This window comes from Clarias gariepinus, chromosome 25 (assembly GCF_024256425.1).
Source record: "Clarias gariepinus isolate MV-2021 ecotype Netherlands chromosome 25, CGAR_prim_01v2, whole genome shotgun sequence".
NCBI classification, from domain to species: Eukaryota; Metazoa; Chordata; class Actinopteri; order Siluriformes; family Clariidae; genus Clarias; species Clarias gariepinus.
The window spans coordinates 17,037,162-17,053,358 of NC_071124.1; the positions used below are offsets into that span (position 1 = coordinate 17,037,162).

Genomic DNA, 16,197 nt, shown 5'->3' on the forward strand with positions numbered 1-16,197 from the left:
AGTTAGGAAACCCAAGTACTGCTTTCTTAGTTTTTTTAGCAAGAGCGACTACTGTGCAAGGAGCGACAAAAGTGTTTATTGCTGTGCAGACACCAGACACCATCGCATCAACAGAGGAAGGTATTAGATGAAGGGGAACCCTCGTTACATCAGGATGGTTATAAATGATTCTATAGTTTCATGTCCTTGGTGAACTCAGGTTTCAGCGTTAAAAGTTTAAACAATGTCTGCGTCTTAAATCACAGAAATGACATACTTCTAAGCGCTCACTTTTAGTTTTGCATAAGAAATGCACTAGATAAGAGAACTCAACCTCACTCTAATTTGAACCCTGATTTCCTAAAATCATGAAAATGGCGACCTGTCATTCACAGACGAGCCGGCTCTTGGTGTAGGCTCTTTAACGCGAGGCGTACATCATATCAATTTATCAGAATAATCATAATGAAGCAGACATAACATGAATAACAAAAAAACCATAATTATATATATATATATATATATATCATGAATGACATGAATCATGACTGAGAAACTAAACAGCTGTGTGATCATAAGAAAACTATCAGGGGAAAAAAAGGGCTTTAATTTGCTAGCGAGCATAAAGAGCAAAAGAAAAGGGTCATATGGTACCCATCTGATTAGGGTACCAAGGTAAGAAGGGAGGCACATGAACCGATGCACTCATCATGCATAGTGTCCACGGTACAAGCCCCTGGAGACAGTGTTATGACCCGCGGTTATGTCAGTTGATCTGGTCCAGACTCGCCAAAGTTATGTGTCAAAGTCCATGACCAGGTTATCACATCTATGGAGATTTTTCCTGGCATATTCCAGGAAATTCCAAATTGTGATGAAGTGGTTCTGGGAGTATGGGGCATTATTTTCACATATGAGTTAGACACCACATTTTGCTCCACAATCAAAGCGTTTTAAAAAAATATTACCGTGTGCAACTTTTATATTAGGCAAATTAAAAAGAAAAATGTGCAGGGCAGTAGACCTCCACAACCGGAGCTGAGATTCACTGCTGTAGTTTATATAACCATTTTAAACAGCACTGAAAGAAATATTTAAAGGATTCATCGCTGATAATGGTAGTCTACTGAAAGCTTGCTTACCTAAATCTTATATATGTCTAGCCTGTGTGTGCAGTCACCGATATCTACACGTTAAAGGGAGAATTCAGTTAACAGACTAAGGCAATGACAAGACATTGAGAACACAATGAATAAGTCACTGTACACCACAACATTTACACATGACCACATAAACCACATCAAGAGATTGATATTCACAATCTTACAAATCAGTCTCTATATAAAACAGCAATACATACTGTAAATGAGACACAGGATACTGTACACATGATAGCACAATAGCTTCGTTTTAACATAGTAAATGGTAATGTATGTACTAAAAAAAATTGGGTAAATAAACTAATATTTATTATCTCTACTGTACTGTATTTATAAACAAAAATAGCTTTTAGGTTCTTTTTCGGATGTTTTAAAGGAATACTTCAGTATTTTTATTCTGATCTCTGACTACTTCATATTGCATCGGAGCAAAATTTCTCCATTTTTTCATGTCTGTACCTGAATAAAAAAAATTATATAATAATTGATACCTGTTACAACTTTGTTGCCGAACAGAACAAAGTCTTAGCAAAACTGTTCTTATGAAATCTGAACAAAAAAAAGGTACAATTACTGTTTTGCTTGTGCTTTCTTAAAGGTTTTGTGTTATCTGTATAATCTGTGCTTAAAATATTAAAACATGAACTTTTTACCTCTGCAAAAACAAAGGCCCGTCTCTGTGGGAAGAAAATAGAGCTTAATTTACAAAGACTTGTTCGTGTTTCACATTAGTGTAACACATGGCGGCACCATAGCTTAATTGTTAGCACTGACGCCTTGCACCTACAGGGTCGAGGGTTCGAGTCCCAGCTCGGGTCTGTGTGCATGTTCTACCGGTGCTTTGTGAGTTTTCTCCGGTTCCCTCCCACAGACACATAGAGATTAGGCTAACTGGCGTTCCCAAATTGCCCATAGTGTGTGAATGAGAAACGAGTGTGTTTGTGTGCAATGCGATGGACTGGCACACCCTCCAGGGTGTACCCCGCCTCGTGCCCTAAGTCTCCTGGGAGAGGCTCCAGGCCCCCCATGACCCTGTATACAGGATAAAGTGGTATGGACGATGAGTGAGTGAGTGACATTAACACATAAACATACAGTATGTAATTATAACCGTTTAACAGACGCAGTATTGAGAGATAAGACTAACAATGATGAAGTATTCCTTGGACACAATAGTCTAGACAGACACTCCACTCTGTGCAATGGGAAAGTCACAAAGTACTGAATATATACACCTACATGTTTTGTTTCTCACATCTTTTTGTACCTTTTCTTTAGAAATACTATACACTCTGTCTTTTTTTCTGTCTCTCTCTCTCTCTCTCTCTCTCTTTTACACACATGCACACATTTAACCTAACACAGTCCTCCTTCATATTCATCCTCGTCCTCTGCAGCCGGTGCTCCTGAGCTGCCCCCCTGTGGAGCGCTGGGAGGTTTCTTCTTCTTCCCGCCTCCTCCGGGTACTTTTAGAGAGATGGCCAGCTTTGCATACTGTCGACAGAGAGCACGGACAGAGTCTTGTGCATTACATACAGTATAATGTGTTTAAAGATTAGGCAATGAATTAATTCCGATATACAAATACCGAAGTCTGATCAATGTTGATGTGTGAGATCACGGCTGAATGCACTTACGTCGTTGTCCATGTACTTGAGCAGAGGCGAGTTACACACGTGATACGCCGCGTCCTCGTCTTGCTCGTCGTAACTGGCCAGTAGCGTCTCCATCGCAGCACAGTCCTCACTGCCGCTGAACCCAGGAAGACTACAACGGAAAGGGCAGGACATATTGCAGATTAGCTAAATAGACCTTACGGACTCTGTAGCTCTCAAAATCACAGGGTTATGAGGCAGTATATACCTGTAACTCTCCTTAACACACTTATCGGCTGCTACAAAGTCGCCTCGGTGGAGATGGACCAGGACTTGTGCTATAGTTTTCTACACACAAAGCAGATCAACAAACGCAGGTAACAATTAGACAACTTTCAAAAACTCTCTATATAACTTGAACCTTGCACTTATGGTCCATTTTAATGTACAGTACATGCCAATCATATAATAGAGATCCTTTTATACACGACTGTTGATGTTTAATATCATTTAAACTGGGGTTGCACTATTCTTAACAGATAGCTGAACAAGTTACCAATAAATCACTGATTAATCATTAATAGTTAACGGTAACAAGACATGCATTTTTTTCTCTATTTAAATTTTGTTTAAACAAAAGTTAATCTCAAATAGTTACACAAACATCGTAAACAATAAGTCTGTTGAAAATACTCGAGTCAAAATAAGTTTGCTAAAAATACAATGGCCAATACAAGTGCTGTACTGCTGGAACTGGAACTGTGCCCTCTTGTGGTGTGCAAGTGAATATACACGGATCAGCCATAACATGACCACTAAAACATAACATTTGATTATTTCATTACAATGGCACCTGGAAGTGGGTGGGATATATCAGGCAGCATGTGAGATCTTGTGTTCCTCGAAACATTCTTGCTTTCTTCCCATAGTGCAACCTGGTTCCCAGGTAAGCGACCCACACAGATGTACACTACCGGTCTGTCCACATGATGTGAAAGGAAACATCATGTTTCCACGTTTTACACGTAATGATGACATTCATCATTATTACGTGTAAATCACTTGCCCCTGTCGTTGACGTGTTGGAAGCAGAAAAAAATGGGTGTAAGACTATGAGTGACTTTGACAAGGCCCAAATTGTTATTACTTCTCCAAAACTGTAGCCCTTGGATGTTCTACCAAAAGTGCTCCAAGGAAGGAAAAGGTTATTGCTAGTTTATTCTGATAGAAAGGTGTCAGAGCACACTGTGCATCGTAGTTTGTTGCGTATTGTGCTGTGTAGTTGCAGGCTGGTCCACCACCGAAATCAGACCTGTACCAAGGAGCAATGGAGAAAGGTGGCCTTGTCTGGTGAATCACCAGGTTGCACTTTGGGAAGAAGGCAGTGTGATGCTTTGAACAATGTTCTGCTTGGACCCCTGACATATTCATCTGGATGTTAATTTGAACCTAAACATCATCGCTGATCAAATACACCCTGGAAAGTGTTCCCTGATCATAGTGGCAACATCAGTTCAAGAATGTTTCGAGGAACACAAGATCTCAAAGCAAAACAATCGAGCATCTACAGCATGGGATGTGCTGGAAAAACTAGTTCAATCCACTTGGGCTTAACTTCACAACTTACAACGCTCTGCGCCGGATACTCCAAAACACCTTTAGAGGTCTAGTGGAGTTCATTCTTCGATGAGTCAGGGCTGTTTGGAAGGTAAAAGGGGGATCTACTTAATATTAGGGTGGTCATAATGTTATGGCTGATTGGTGTAAGCTAGGGAGAAATACGATGCAAAACAAAAACGTTATTTTTATTTTTTATTTTATTGTAACGGCGATAATTGATTTACGATTAATAAATAAGAACATCTAATACATAAACAACATCCAATTGGCTTGAGAACAGTCCAGGAACTACTTATATTTATCTAACATGGTTGGTGTGGTCAGAAAAAAATAAATAAATAAACTGTACAATTATTATGTGCACCGAAAATGCACGTCTGCATGCATGTCTTCCCACACATTAAAGTGTACAGTACCTTGAAGCAGGTGGGGTAGTTCTCAATCTCCTTGTACATGTTTTTCTCTTTCTGCAGAGAGACAGCCGCCTCGTCCAGCCTGTGGAGCAGTGAGACGAGACGCGCTGTATCACCTCACTTTCACTAGGCTAATATTAGCCTGTGTCAGTCTTAATCGTTTACAGGAAAACGCCAGAGGGAGGATGGAAGGGAGGAGAGAAGGCGAATGCGGCTGTAGGTCAGACAATGTCAGACTCACAGACGCCTGCATGCACGCTACTCACTCACCTGCGCAGTCGCACCAGAAGTCTAGACGCCTTTCCCAGAAGCTCGGCAGCCTGTCTGAGCCGGTCCTCGTTCTACACGTAGAGGCCAGAAAGGACATCTATAACGCTTGTGAAATGTTTGCATTTCAAGGTTCACTAGCTAAAGCTAAATACCAATAGAAGTGAAAATATCGACTAATAATTTTCTAAATTTAATAAATGTTTTTGACAGATTTAGACATATTTATAAACATCATAACACTGAGCATGATGAACAACATGAATACATTTTTGCTATGATGATTAGGCCATACAGTATGACATCATCACGTCACTAGTGTAGACTTTTAACTGTTGGGCTGCAAATACTTCTGACAAGACATGTAAGCAATAAGGGGGGCGCTATAGAGCCTATTATGGAGTAGGACGTGTTTTGTCGAGCTCTCGCTGAACAATAACATTTAATATGGTAAAATCCTTTTTTTAATTTCTAGTTTATTTCATTAATTGGTCAGTAATACGTAGTCATAACTTCGTGACAAATTTAGTAGTTTTTTTTCGGTGTCGGCTATGGCTGCGAACTTAAGAAAATACAAATTCAGCGGATCATCGAGCACTAGGCCCAGCACACCCTCGGCCCTCAGCCCCGTTAGTGAGCCGAGTTCAAGCCGCGCCGCTACTTCATCCTCCTCAAAATTGGAAAAAATGGATGTCGAAGACCTCAAATCTCAAATTCTTATGTCCCTCAAGAGTGACATTATAACTGTTATTAAGGAAGAATTGAGAAGTGCACTGACCGAAGAACTGAACTCCATTAAGGGTGAGTTACAGACGCTCAAGGCCGAAATCACCAATTGCGTTGCGACAACCCGCACGGAGATGGACCAGATTAAGTCTTCTGTGAGGGACATGGAGGGCGGACTGTCCACATGGTCGGATGAAGTGGTCTCAATGCAAACTACTATAACGAGCCTGCAGGCAGAAATGACCGAACTGAAAGCCAGGTATGATGACATGGAAGGGAAAATGCGGAGATGTAACATTCGAATCCTAGGCGTTCCGGAAGAACCGGGGTCAAGCTCCACCGCGTCTGTCTCTAAAGTACTGACCGAAGTTCTGCAGATGGACAAGGACCTCCTTATTGACCATTCGTATAGAAGTTCTGGGCCCAAGAAGCAAGGAGGGAAACCGCGCACCATTGTGGCCAAATTACACTACCATCAGGACTGTATGGAGGTACTGCGCCGTGCTCGGTCCCGAGGTCCACTTCGCTTTAACGGGGAGCAAATAGCTATATTTCCCGATTACACTCCGAGTGTGGCCAAGGCTCGTGCGGCATTTACTGAGGTTAGAAAGCTCTTACGAGGACAGGACGGTGTGCGCTTCGGCATTTTGTATCCTGCACGACTCCGTATCACCTATAAGGGCGAGGACAAGATGTTCACTGATCCGGATAAAGCCATGCACTACGTTAAGCACAGTGTTATTACTTCTGCAGAAGCCAGTCCTTAACTCCTGAAGGACGTTCATATTTCATATCGTCGGCACATGGACGGTAAACACAGTACTGACCGGGGTAAACTACAGTGTTATATTACAAGTTAGTGTAATTACGTTGAAGTGTCCGTTTAAGTTTCAGTACAAAGTTTTTTGTAATTAACGCTTTATAATCATAATAAGGATGATGTTGACTAGTTAATGTTTAGACTTGTTCATATATTTTATTGTTACGAGCTTATAAGATGGTTTAGTGAGAGCCTGATTTTGGCTCAGTAGGATCCAGATAAGCACAGTGTGTGGATTTGTTGTTGTGGGTTGGGTTAATCACCTGGGTTTAATGGGTGATTGGGTTAGGGTTCAGGCCAGTCAGCAGTACTTTTTAAAAAAAATCTCTTTCTCTCTCTCTTTTTTTCTTTCTTTCTTTCTTTTTTCCTGGCTCTATTCTATTTTGTGTAAATCTGCAGCTTCACTATTGCTGTTAACTTTTCATGACAAAAACAGGCGTTTCTTTTAGACAGACTAATGGTTGTTTGATTAATTTTGTTAGTTGGAATGTTAAATCCCTTAACCATCCTGTAAAGAGGAAAAAAGTCCTTATTCATTTGCAACACCTCAAAGCTGATATTGCTTTTCTTCAAGAGACCCATTTACGCACATGTGACCAATCTAAATTAAGGGAGGGGTGGATCAGACAAGTATATCACTCCAACTTCCGCTCAAAGGCGAGGGGGGCTGCTATCCTGATTAATAAAAACTTACCATTTGTAGCAACTACTGTAGATGCAGATACTGCTGGCCGCTATATTATTGTAGTTGGGCAAGTATACGGGCTCCCACTTATTCTAGCCAATGTGTATGCACCCAATTGGGATGATGAAGGCTTTTTTGTTAACTTTCTGTCTCGGATCCCAAATATGACAACCCACCACCTTATCATAGGAGGTGATATAAACTGCGTTCTTTCCACTGTGTTAGATCGCAGTTCCCCCCAAAAAACGCCCAAATCCAAATCAGCAAAAGTGATACAAAGTTTCCTGGAGGCTTATGGATTGGCAGATGTTTGGCGTTTTCGAAATCCTACTACAAGAAAATACTCATTTTATTCTCCAGTACATTATACTCTTTAACGCATAGATTACTGTATTTTCTTGTAGATAAAAGGCTTCTGCCTCTTGTAACAGATTCGGATTATAAAGCCATAGTGATCTCAGACCACTCTCCACTGACTCTGTCAATCCATATCCCCAGTGCAGGGCCTAACTATCGTCCTTGGAGATTTAACTCCTCACTTCTGTCAGATGAGAAGTTTGTGAGCTTTATGAGTTCAGAGATAGAGTTTTTTTTAAATGTCAATCAAACTCCAGGTATGTCATCTTCTACAGTTTGGGAATCCTTAAAGGCATATTTAAGGGGGCAGATTATTTCTTTTTGTGCAAAACAAAATAAGGAGACCAGGGAACAATTTACAAAATTAGTAGATAAGATAAAGAAATTGGATTCAATATGCAGTGTGTCACCTACACCAACCATACTTAAACAACGCTTATTATTACAAGCGGAATATAATTTAATTTCGACGAAACAAGCAGAATATCCGGTTTTAAAATCACGCTCCTCATTTTATGAGCACAGGGAAAAAACGGGTAGACTGTTGGCCAATCTGTTGCGCCAGCGCTCGGCTAAACAAGCTATACCTGAAATTTAAAATGATCATGGTATCAAGTGTACTGATAATTTAACTATCAATAGCTGTTTCCTACACTATTATAAATTACTATATACTGCTCCTTCAGCTGTTGACACCTCGACATTAGAGGCCATTTTTCAATATTTAGGTATTCCTACAATTAGTGCAGATACAGCATTACAATTAGATGAGTCTATATCTGATACAGAAATAGCCCTAGCAATCCAAAGTATGCAATCTGGTAAATCACCTGGACCAGACGGATATCCTTCAGAATTTTTTCAAACCATTTCCAATCAGCTCTCTCCTCTGTTGGCGTCAGTTTTCCGAGAAAGCTTTTCTTCTGGTTCATTACCTCCAACTATGCGGCAAGCAGTTATATCCTTAATTTTAAAGAAAGAAAAGAATCCTCTTGACTGTAGTTCATATCGTCCAATTTCATTGTTGAATACAGATACGAAAATCTTAGCAAAAAGTTTTGGCCCGCCGTCTGGAGAAAGTTATGCATTGTGTTATTTCACCTGATTAAACAGGCTTCATAAAAAACAGATATTCTTTTTTTAATATTAGGCGCCTGTTCAATGTTATCTATAACCCATCTCTATCTGACACTTTGGGAACAATTATTTCCCTAGACGCGGAAAAAGCATTTGATCAAGTGAATTGGGATTTTCTTTTTTACACTCTTGGTAAATTTGGTTTCGGCCCTAAATTTATATCATGGATAAAAGTGCTATACTCATCCCCACTGGCTGCCGTTCGGACAAATAACAACTTATCCCCTTTCTTTGAGCTTCAGCGTGGTACTAGACAGGGGTGTCCTTTGTCACCTCTTCTCTTTGCTGTGGCTATTGAACCATTGGCTATCGCATTAAGGGAAAATGCCAATATTAAAGGTATCTCTCGTGGGGGAGTGGAACACAAAGTTTCCCTGTATGCTGACGATATGCTGCTTTTCATATCCGATCCTCCCCATAGCCTACCAAAACTCGTGGATTTACTGAAAGACTTTGGTGAAATATCTGGCTACAAGGTTAATCTACAAAAAAGTGAAATGATGCCAATTAAAAACAATATAGCACAGTTTCCTGATTCAACCCCCTTTAAGATTAGTCCCAGAAAAATCAAATATCTAGGAGTTTGGGTAACACACAATCATGCAGATCTATACAAGGCGAATTATCAGGTTCTACTTTCCAAAACAAAATTAGACCTTGAAAGATGGGACTTGCTACCTCTCTCTTTGGGCGGAAGAATAAACACAATTAAAATGAATCTGTTTCCAAAATTCCTGTAACTATTTCAGTGTCTTCCAATCTTTTTAACAAAATCTTTTTTCAATAACTTAAGTAGTCAGATTTCTATTAAACAAAGTATCCTACAGAGGCCCTGTGAATCAGGAGGAATGGCACTTCCAAACTTTCTGTATTATTACTGGGCGGCTAATGTAAGGGCAATGTTATTCTGGGCGCAGTATGCAGTCAACCCTCCCGTCTGGGTGGCTATAGAGGAAGCATCCATGGGATCAATATCTCTCTCATCATTATTATGTGCTAAATTGCCACAAAAACAACCCACATCTTCTTTTACCTCAAACCCACTAGTTATACACTCAGTTAAAATTTGGAATCAGTTCCGGCGTCATTTTAAGCTTACTGATCTGTCCTTGATAGCACCATTAAATGGACACTGTATGTTAGCTCCGTCTTACACGGATAATGCTTTTGGGGTTTGGTTTAAGTGTGGTATTGTGTCATTATACGATCTTTACATTGACAATATCTTTGGCTCATTTGAACAACTTGTACAAAAGTTTAACATTCCCAGGACACATTTTTATAGATATCTACAGCTGAGGAATTTCATTTCCTGTAACTCTGACTCCTTCCCTTTGTCTCCTTCTCCATCCCTTTTAGATTCTGTTTATAGCTGTAAACCAGATGCCAAACAGATGATTAGTGCTGTATACAAGTTATTAAACACAAGTAACTCAGCCACATTAGATACACTTAAAAGCAAATGGGAAAATGATATAAAAGAACAAATTTCAGATAAACTGTGGCAAAAGATAAGACATAGAATTTACTCATCATCAGTTTGCCTCAAACATACAGTCATTCAGTTTAAAATTGTTCACCGGCTTCACTGGTCCAAGGTAAAACTGGCAAGGATTAGAGAGGACTTTGATCCCACATGTGACCGATGTAAGCAGGAACCAGCTACGCTACTACATATGTTCTGGACATGCCCAAAGCTATACAATTTTTGGAGTTTTATTTTTGATACCTTGTCAAAAATTTGCCAAATACCATTAAAACCATTCCCATTTATTGCACTTTTTGGTGTTGACTCAAGTGGTGTCCGCTTGAACGACGCCAAGGCCAATATGATTGCCTTTAGCTCCTTTCTCGCTAGGAGACTGATCCTGTTTAGATGGAAGGAGTCGTCGCCACCAGTGGGTACTCCCTGGATTAAAGAGGTCTTGTATTTTCTTCATCTAGAAAAGATTCGCTATTCTATAAAGGGATCCACTCAGAAATTTTATGATACCTGGCAACCATTTATAAGCCATTTTGAAAATATAGATGCAAATCAATTAGATCTGTAATAAAATATTGCTTTTTTAGTCTTTGTTTCTAATACTTTCCTTCTCTTCCATTTCTGTTTGATGTGCAATTTATTTCTTTTCCCTTTTTTCCCCCTTTTTTCTGCTGGCTGGCTTCTTTTTTTTTTTTTGTGGGGTGGGGGGTGGGGTACAGTTAGGAAAAAAAATAGTGTACAATTTATGTATGTATATGTAACTTGTTAATATTTTCAATAAAAAGACTTTGATTAAAAAAAAAAAAGACATGTAAGTAATAACAACACAACGTGGCACGCTATTATAAAAAATAATCAACAACAGCATGTCGTCGTGTTTACTGTTTTCCCCCTGAAGCTGATCATTTTCTTCTAACAGCGCATTATATAAAACAACCATGATTTTTTTTCATGATTATATTAGCAATGTCAAAAATGATCCGCACATCATTTTTCTAAATAATCCCCTTGCCTTTCAATACCCTTTTTGTCCCCCGTCTGTTAACAAGCTTTCGTATTTCCTCATTAAAATGTTTCAGGCTAAAAAGCTAGCCATAATAATACTGAATACCGCCACTTGAGAATCACAGAAAATTTAGGCATTAATTTTCCCCACGTGGCATAGAGCCGTGATTAATGTGGGGGCACAAAGTACCTCTCATCCCTCCCCTCTAAGAGAGCTCGGCCAATTTAGCTCTCTCGAGACCTCCGGCTGTGAGAAGTAACAGCATCACCCGGGAACCAAACCAGCGATCACCTTCCTTAGAGTATTGTGCCACATTTTGTTTACAGATATCCAAACACTTCTGTTTATGCTCTTCCATGAGTTGTTTCGGCACCAGGTACACCCTATGAGGTGACCACATCACTCCGATCATCTGCGTTCACTACTTTAAAATTTCACGTTCTAGTCGGAAACGGTTCCTACAGTAGATCGAGTGGCATCATCATGGACAGACATGGCAAGCGATACGGAATAAAAGCTTGCCAGAGGTGAGAAGGTGAAAAGGAAGATGAGAAGCCCATAAAGAGAAATGAAAGGAATTTTTTTTTTTTTTAAACTCCCAAAAAATTATTAAGAAGCCAACCAATTATAGATAAACACATAAGAATTTGAGTCTCCTGTCCCGTATTATTCTCAGTATATTGCGTCATCGTACCTCAAAAACAGACGCAGCTTTCTGATACAAGTCCACAGCTTTCTCCAGATCCACCGGTTCGATTAGTCTGTGAGGAAGCAACCAGGTGGTTATATTAATGCATTTTTATTCATTTTTTAATTCATTAGAATATTTCTTGATTTAAGACACAACACATGGGAAAGGAAGGCCTAACGATGAAGACTGTGGTCACACTCCTCCAAAACTTTCTAATAGTTTAGTTACACTAACTTAAAAGATTTTTTTCTTTAAGTATGAAAATGTTATGTTTTTCCATGCGACAGTAAACTAAATGTAATAATAAATCAATTCTTCTGTTTTTAGAGTCGAAAGAATGAGGATGGTCCTGCTGTCACGTACTTGCCGGCTCTGTCCAAAGCTATGCCTGCAGTTCCTGATGTCCCGTTCTCCACGTACATCACACAGGCTTTCTCAATCAGGGCGACGGCCTCCGGGAGTCGCTTCATATCCTGTAAGAACGACACATGCTCTCAGTCACACACACCTGCAACAGTGACTCAATTCTGGCTCAGGAGTCTGCAGATTAAGAATGATTGTATATTACACTCCCGAAAAAAAGGCACCACCTGGATTTAACTAAGCAAATAGTTACAGGTCTTCCACTGGATAATTACTGCAGGGTTTTATATGGTTCAACTGATAACAAGTTATTTAACCCTAACCGGTATAGTGAAAAACTTCTCATTTCTTAAACGTCCATGTCAAAAGACATAAAAAAGAAAACAACCAATGTGTAACCCCATTGACCCCAGTGCCTTTAACGGCTCCCTAAATTCATTCATTCCTTTATTTTGTGATTCCAGACAAACAAATGAGAACTCACCTTGAGCATCATACCTGCTTGCTCGATTGCCCTGGAGTAAAGTCAGAATTACATAGCCATCCCGTTTAAAAAGCATTTAATAAACATAAATATTCATAATAATTCAAGTTCCAAATAAACATTACTGAGCACTTACTTTGCAGCATGGAACAATCTGTTTATTAAAGTTAAGTAAAAAAAGGCAGGACAATTCATATTTTGTTTTTGATTAAGGTATTTATTAGTCTTGCTACTAATCAGGCTGAGCTGACATGCTGATGCGGATAAAGCACTACGCTTTACCACTCACTATATACAGCGATCAGCCAAAACAATAACACCACCACCAGATGACCTGAATACTATTTATTATCAATTCTATACAAGTAAACTGGTGATAGGATCTTGGGCACCCAAGGCTGATCTATTGATCTATGCATGTGGGGACCGAAGGATAGCCTGTCTGGTCTGATCCCACAGAAAAGCCAATGCAGCGCAAACCGCTGAAAAAAAATCTATTAATGCTGGCCACAAGATATGAAGGTATCAGAACTCACATTTTGCTGCAGTGTGTTAAGGAACACGATCCTTAGTTAGACAAGAAATCATACTTCTACTGCATAGAAAGGAATTTTATAAGATTGAGTAAATAATGAGAAAATGAGCCGTGAGAAAATAGGATACGCTTTATTGTCGGTGTGGTACTCTGCCTCCTTCAGGTACGCGTCCTTTGCTTGCTCGAACTGCTTAGCATTTTTGAAGGCCACAGCTGTAAGAGAAAAAAAATTAGTCCTCATTTAATCCGGTATTCTAAAACTTTTTTTAAACTAATAACTAAGGAGCCACCATTTTGGTTTATACAATCCTAACAAATTCCAACTTTTGATTATATTCATCATTTTTAAGCAACATTACATGAAAGGGAGTGCTGTTGTGCTTGAATATCGGCATGGCTGTGATGCAGTCGTAGGTACGGGTGTCTGGCGGAACTAACTAACCGCTACTGGCAGAGTTGGTGACCGACAGTTAAAGCAATTATCATGGGTGAAAGTAGTTTTAGATTATTACTTGTACTATGTAACAAAAAGACGAGGACAATAACCCATGGAAGTGGTCCTGTAAATCGTTTCGCTTCATATATCCTTTAGAATCATATTGTAATCATATTACACTTTAGAATATTAGCTAACTTCTGGGTTCCGGGGTTAAATCCCAAATAGTGTTAAATGAAAAGCTAGTGCACTGCATAGAATGTGTACAATCCTTTGCCCTACAAACCAAGTAGTGCCCTTGATCGAAGTTAGAGAGCAATTTGGGAATCAGCCTTGTGTTAGAAGCTAGCTAGCTTTGTAGCCGTAAATAAAACAACACGGACGTTACTGAGGCGTGAGGGTCCTGTGGATGACTTGTTAAGTAGAAAAAGTGTTGTTTAAGATGACATAACGATATCTGATGTGTTTTCTTGCTGAAAATGCTTTCATGTCTGGTTTTAAAAGTGAGTTTTGGCAGGCAGCTGCTCTCTTCTTAGTACTGTGAGCCGTACCAATCTACTTTCACCCATGCTGGCGACTATTACTTATTAGAACAACCTGCGATGCAGAGTAATACATATAGTAGGAAAGTATTCACACCCCCTTAAATTTTTCACTTTTTGTTATATTGCAGCCATTTGCTAAAATCATTTAAGTTAATTTTTTTTCCTCATTAATGTACACACAGCACCCCGTATTGACAGAAAAACACAGAATTGTTGACATTTTTGCAGATTTATTAAAAAAGAAAAACTGAAATATTGCATGGTCCTAACTATTCAGACCCTTTGCTCAGTATTTAGTAGAAGTACCCTTTTAATCTTATACAGCCATGAGTCTTTTTGGGAAAGATGCAACCAGTTTTTTACACCTGGATTTGGGGATCCTCTGCCATACCTCCTTGCAGATTCTCTCCAGTTCTGTCAGGTTGGATGGTAAACGTTGGTGGACAGCCATTTTAAGGTCTCCTCAGAGATGCTCAATTGGGTTTAAGTCAGGGCTCTGGCTGGGCCATTCAAGAACGGTCACAGAGTTGTTGTGAAGCCACTTCTTCGTTATTTTAGCTGTGTGCTTAGGGCCATTGTCTTCTTGGAAGGTAAACCTTCGGCCCAGTCTGTGGTCCTGAGCACTCTGGAGTAGGTTTTCATCCAGGATATCCCTGTACTTGGCCGCATTCATCTTTCCCTCGATTGCAACCTGCCGTCCTGTCCCTGCGGCTAAAAAACACCCCCACAGCATGATGCTGCCACCACCATGCTTCACTGTTGGCACTGTATTGGACAGGTGATGACAGTTTTTCTTTTTTCTTAGGAACATGTGATAATTCAGTTTTTCTTTTTTATGTCAACAATTCTGTGTTTTCCTGTCAATATGGGGTGCTATGTGGACATTAATAAGGGACAAAAATGATTTTAGCAAATTGTTGCAATATAACAAAGATTAAAAAATTTAAAAGGGGTCTGAATACTTTCCGTACCCACTTTAGATGAACATCCAAGTGCCATTACCATCCCTTATCCTAAGGCAAATATTTGCTAGCTAGATCCGGCGATGCCTGTCATCAAATAATACTGCTCTGTCAGAACTAACTTGTGAAATTGTTTTTAATTGTAAAAGTCAATGGAAGTACAGTGGAACCTCAGAATACGAATGCCCTCATTACAAATTTTTGCCTTAAGAGACTGAAATTTTAAAAGAATTTTGCATCAGCATACGATTATACTGATTTGTTATGGCAACGAGAACAAGTAACACCAGGTATCCTATTCTGGTCCGGTCCCCACTGCTGGAGGAGGGAGGAGGCTGACCTTGTGCTTAGAGACAGATGGACAACATTGATCACACAGTGTAGGTGGATGTTTAGTAATCGTGTGTTATTACTGCTCACCAGCTTTGGCCATCTCAGACGCAGCTCCATCGTAGTCGGGCTTCCATTTAGTCATGCTGGTCTTTAAGCTTTAACAAAGACAGTCCAGATGTTAAACACACACACACACACACACACAATGGTGTGAATGTACTCCAAAGCCACAAGATCAACATCAGCATCAGCAGTACAGCTGTCACCCCGAGTGCGCATGCGCTGGGCCTTAAGGTTAATGTTAGACAATGATATTGTTTACAGTTACTGCACGGACCTGAATGAGAGCAGGTGCAGAAGGAAAGCGCTGCGTTGTGATAATGCGATTATACACGGCTCTCGGGTGATTTATAACTTACAGGATGATTATAAAGCTGTGGAATGATGATGTTGTTGGTATATTATTCTCACCATTTCTCCGCTTTGGCGATGTGCTCGTGCGCCTCGGTTATCTTCTGCGCTGCCATGTTGCGGGTGAGGAGCAGTGAGGAGAGGATCCGCGCGGACCTGTGGAGATTAGCTCCGCCCCCAACACCCCCC

At 40.0% G+C, this 16,197-nt stretch overlaps 1 protein-coding gene across 1 annotated transcript; it reads right to left on the reverse strand.

Moving 5' to 3' along the window:
* Positions 1 to 56: 56 nt before the first annotated feature.
* napgb (N-ethylmaleimide-sensitive factor attachment protein, gamma b) lies at positions 57 to 16,197 on the reverse strand. Its single transcript, XM_053486558.1, has 12 exons — positions 16,069 to 16,197; positions 15,685 to 15,752; positions 13,450 to 13,534; positions 12,923 to 12,940; positions 12,787 to 12,817; positions 12,303 to 12,412; positions 11,943 to 12,009; positions 5,038 to 5,108; positions 4,771 to 4,849; positions 3,003 to 3,082; positions 2,777 to 2,906; positions 57 to 2,633 (listed from the first exon to the last, which is right to left on the reverse strand). Exons 1-12 carry the CDS (start codon positions 16,122 to 16,124, stop codon positions 2,496 to 2,498), a joined length of 933 nt encoding a protein of 310 aa, XP_053342533.1. The 5' UTR covers positions 16,125 to 16,197; the 3' UTR covers positions 57 to 2,495.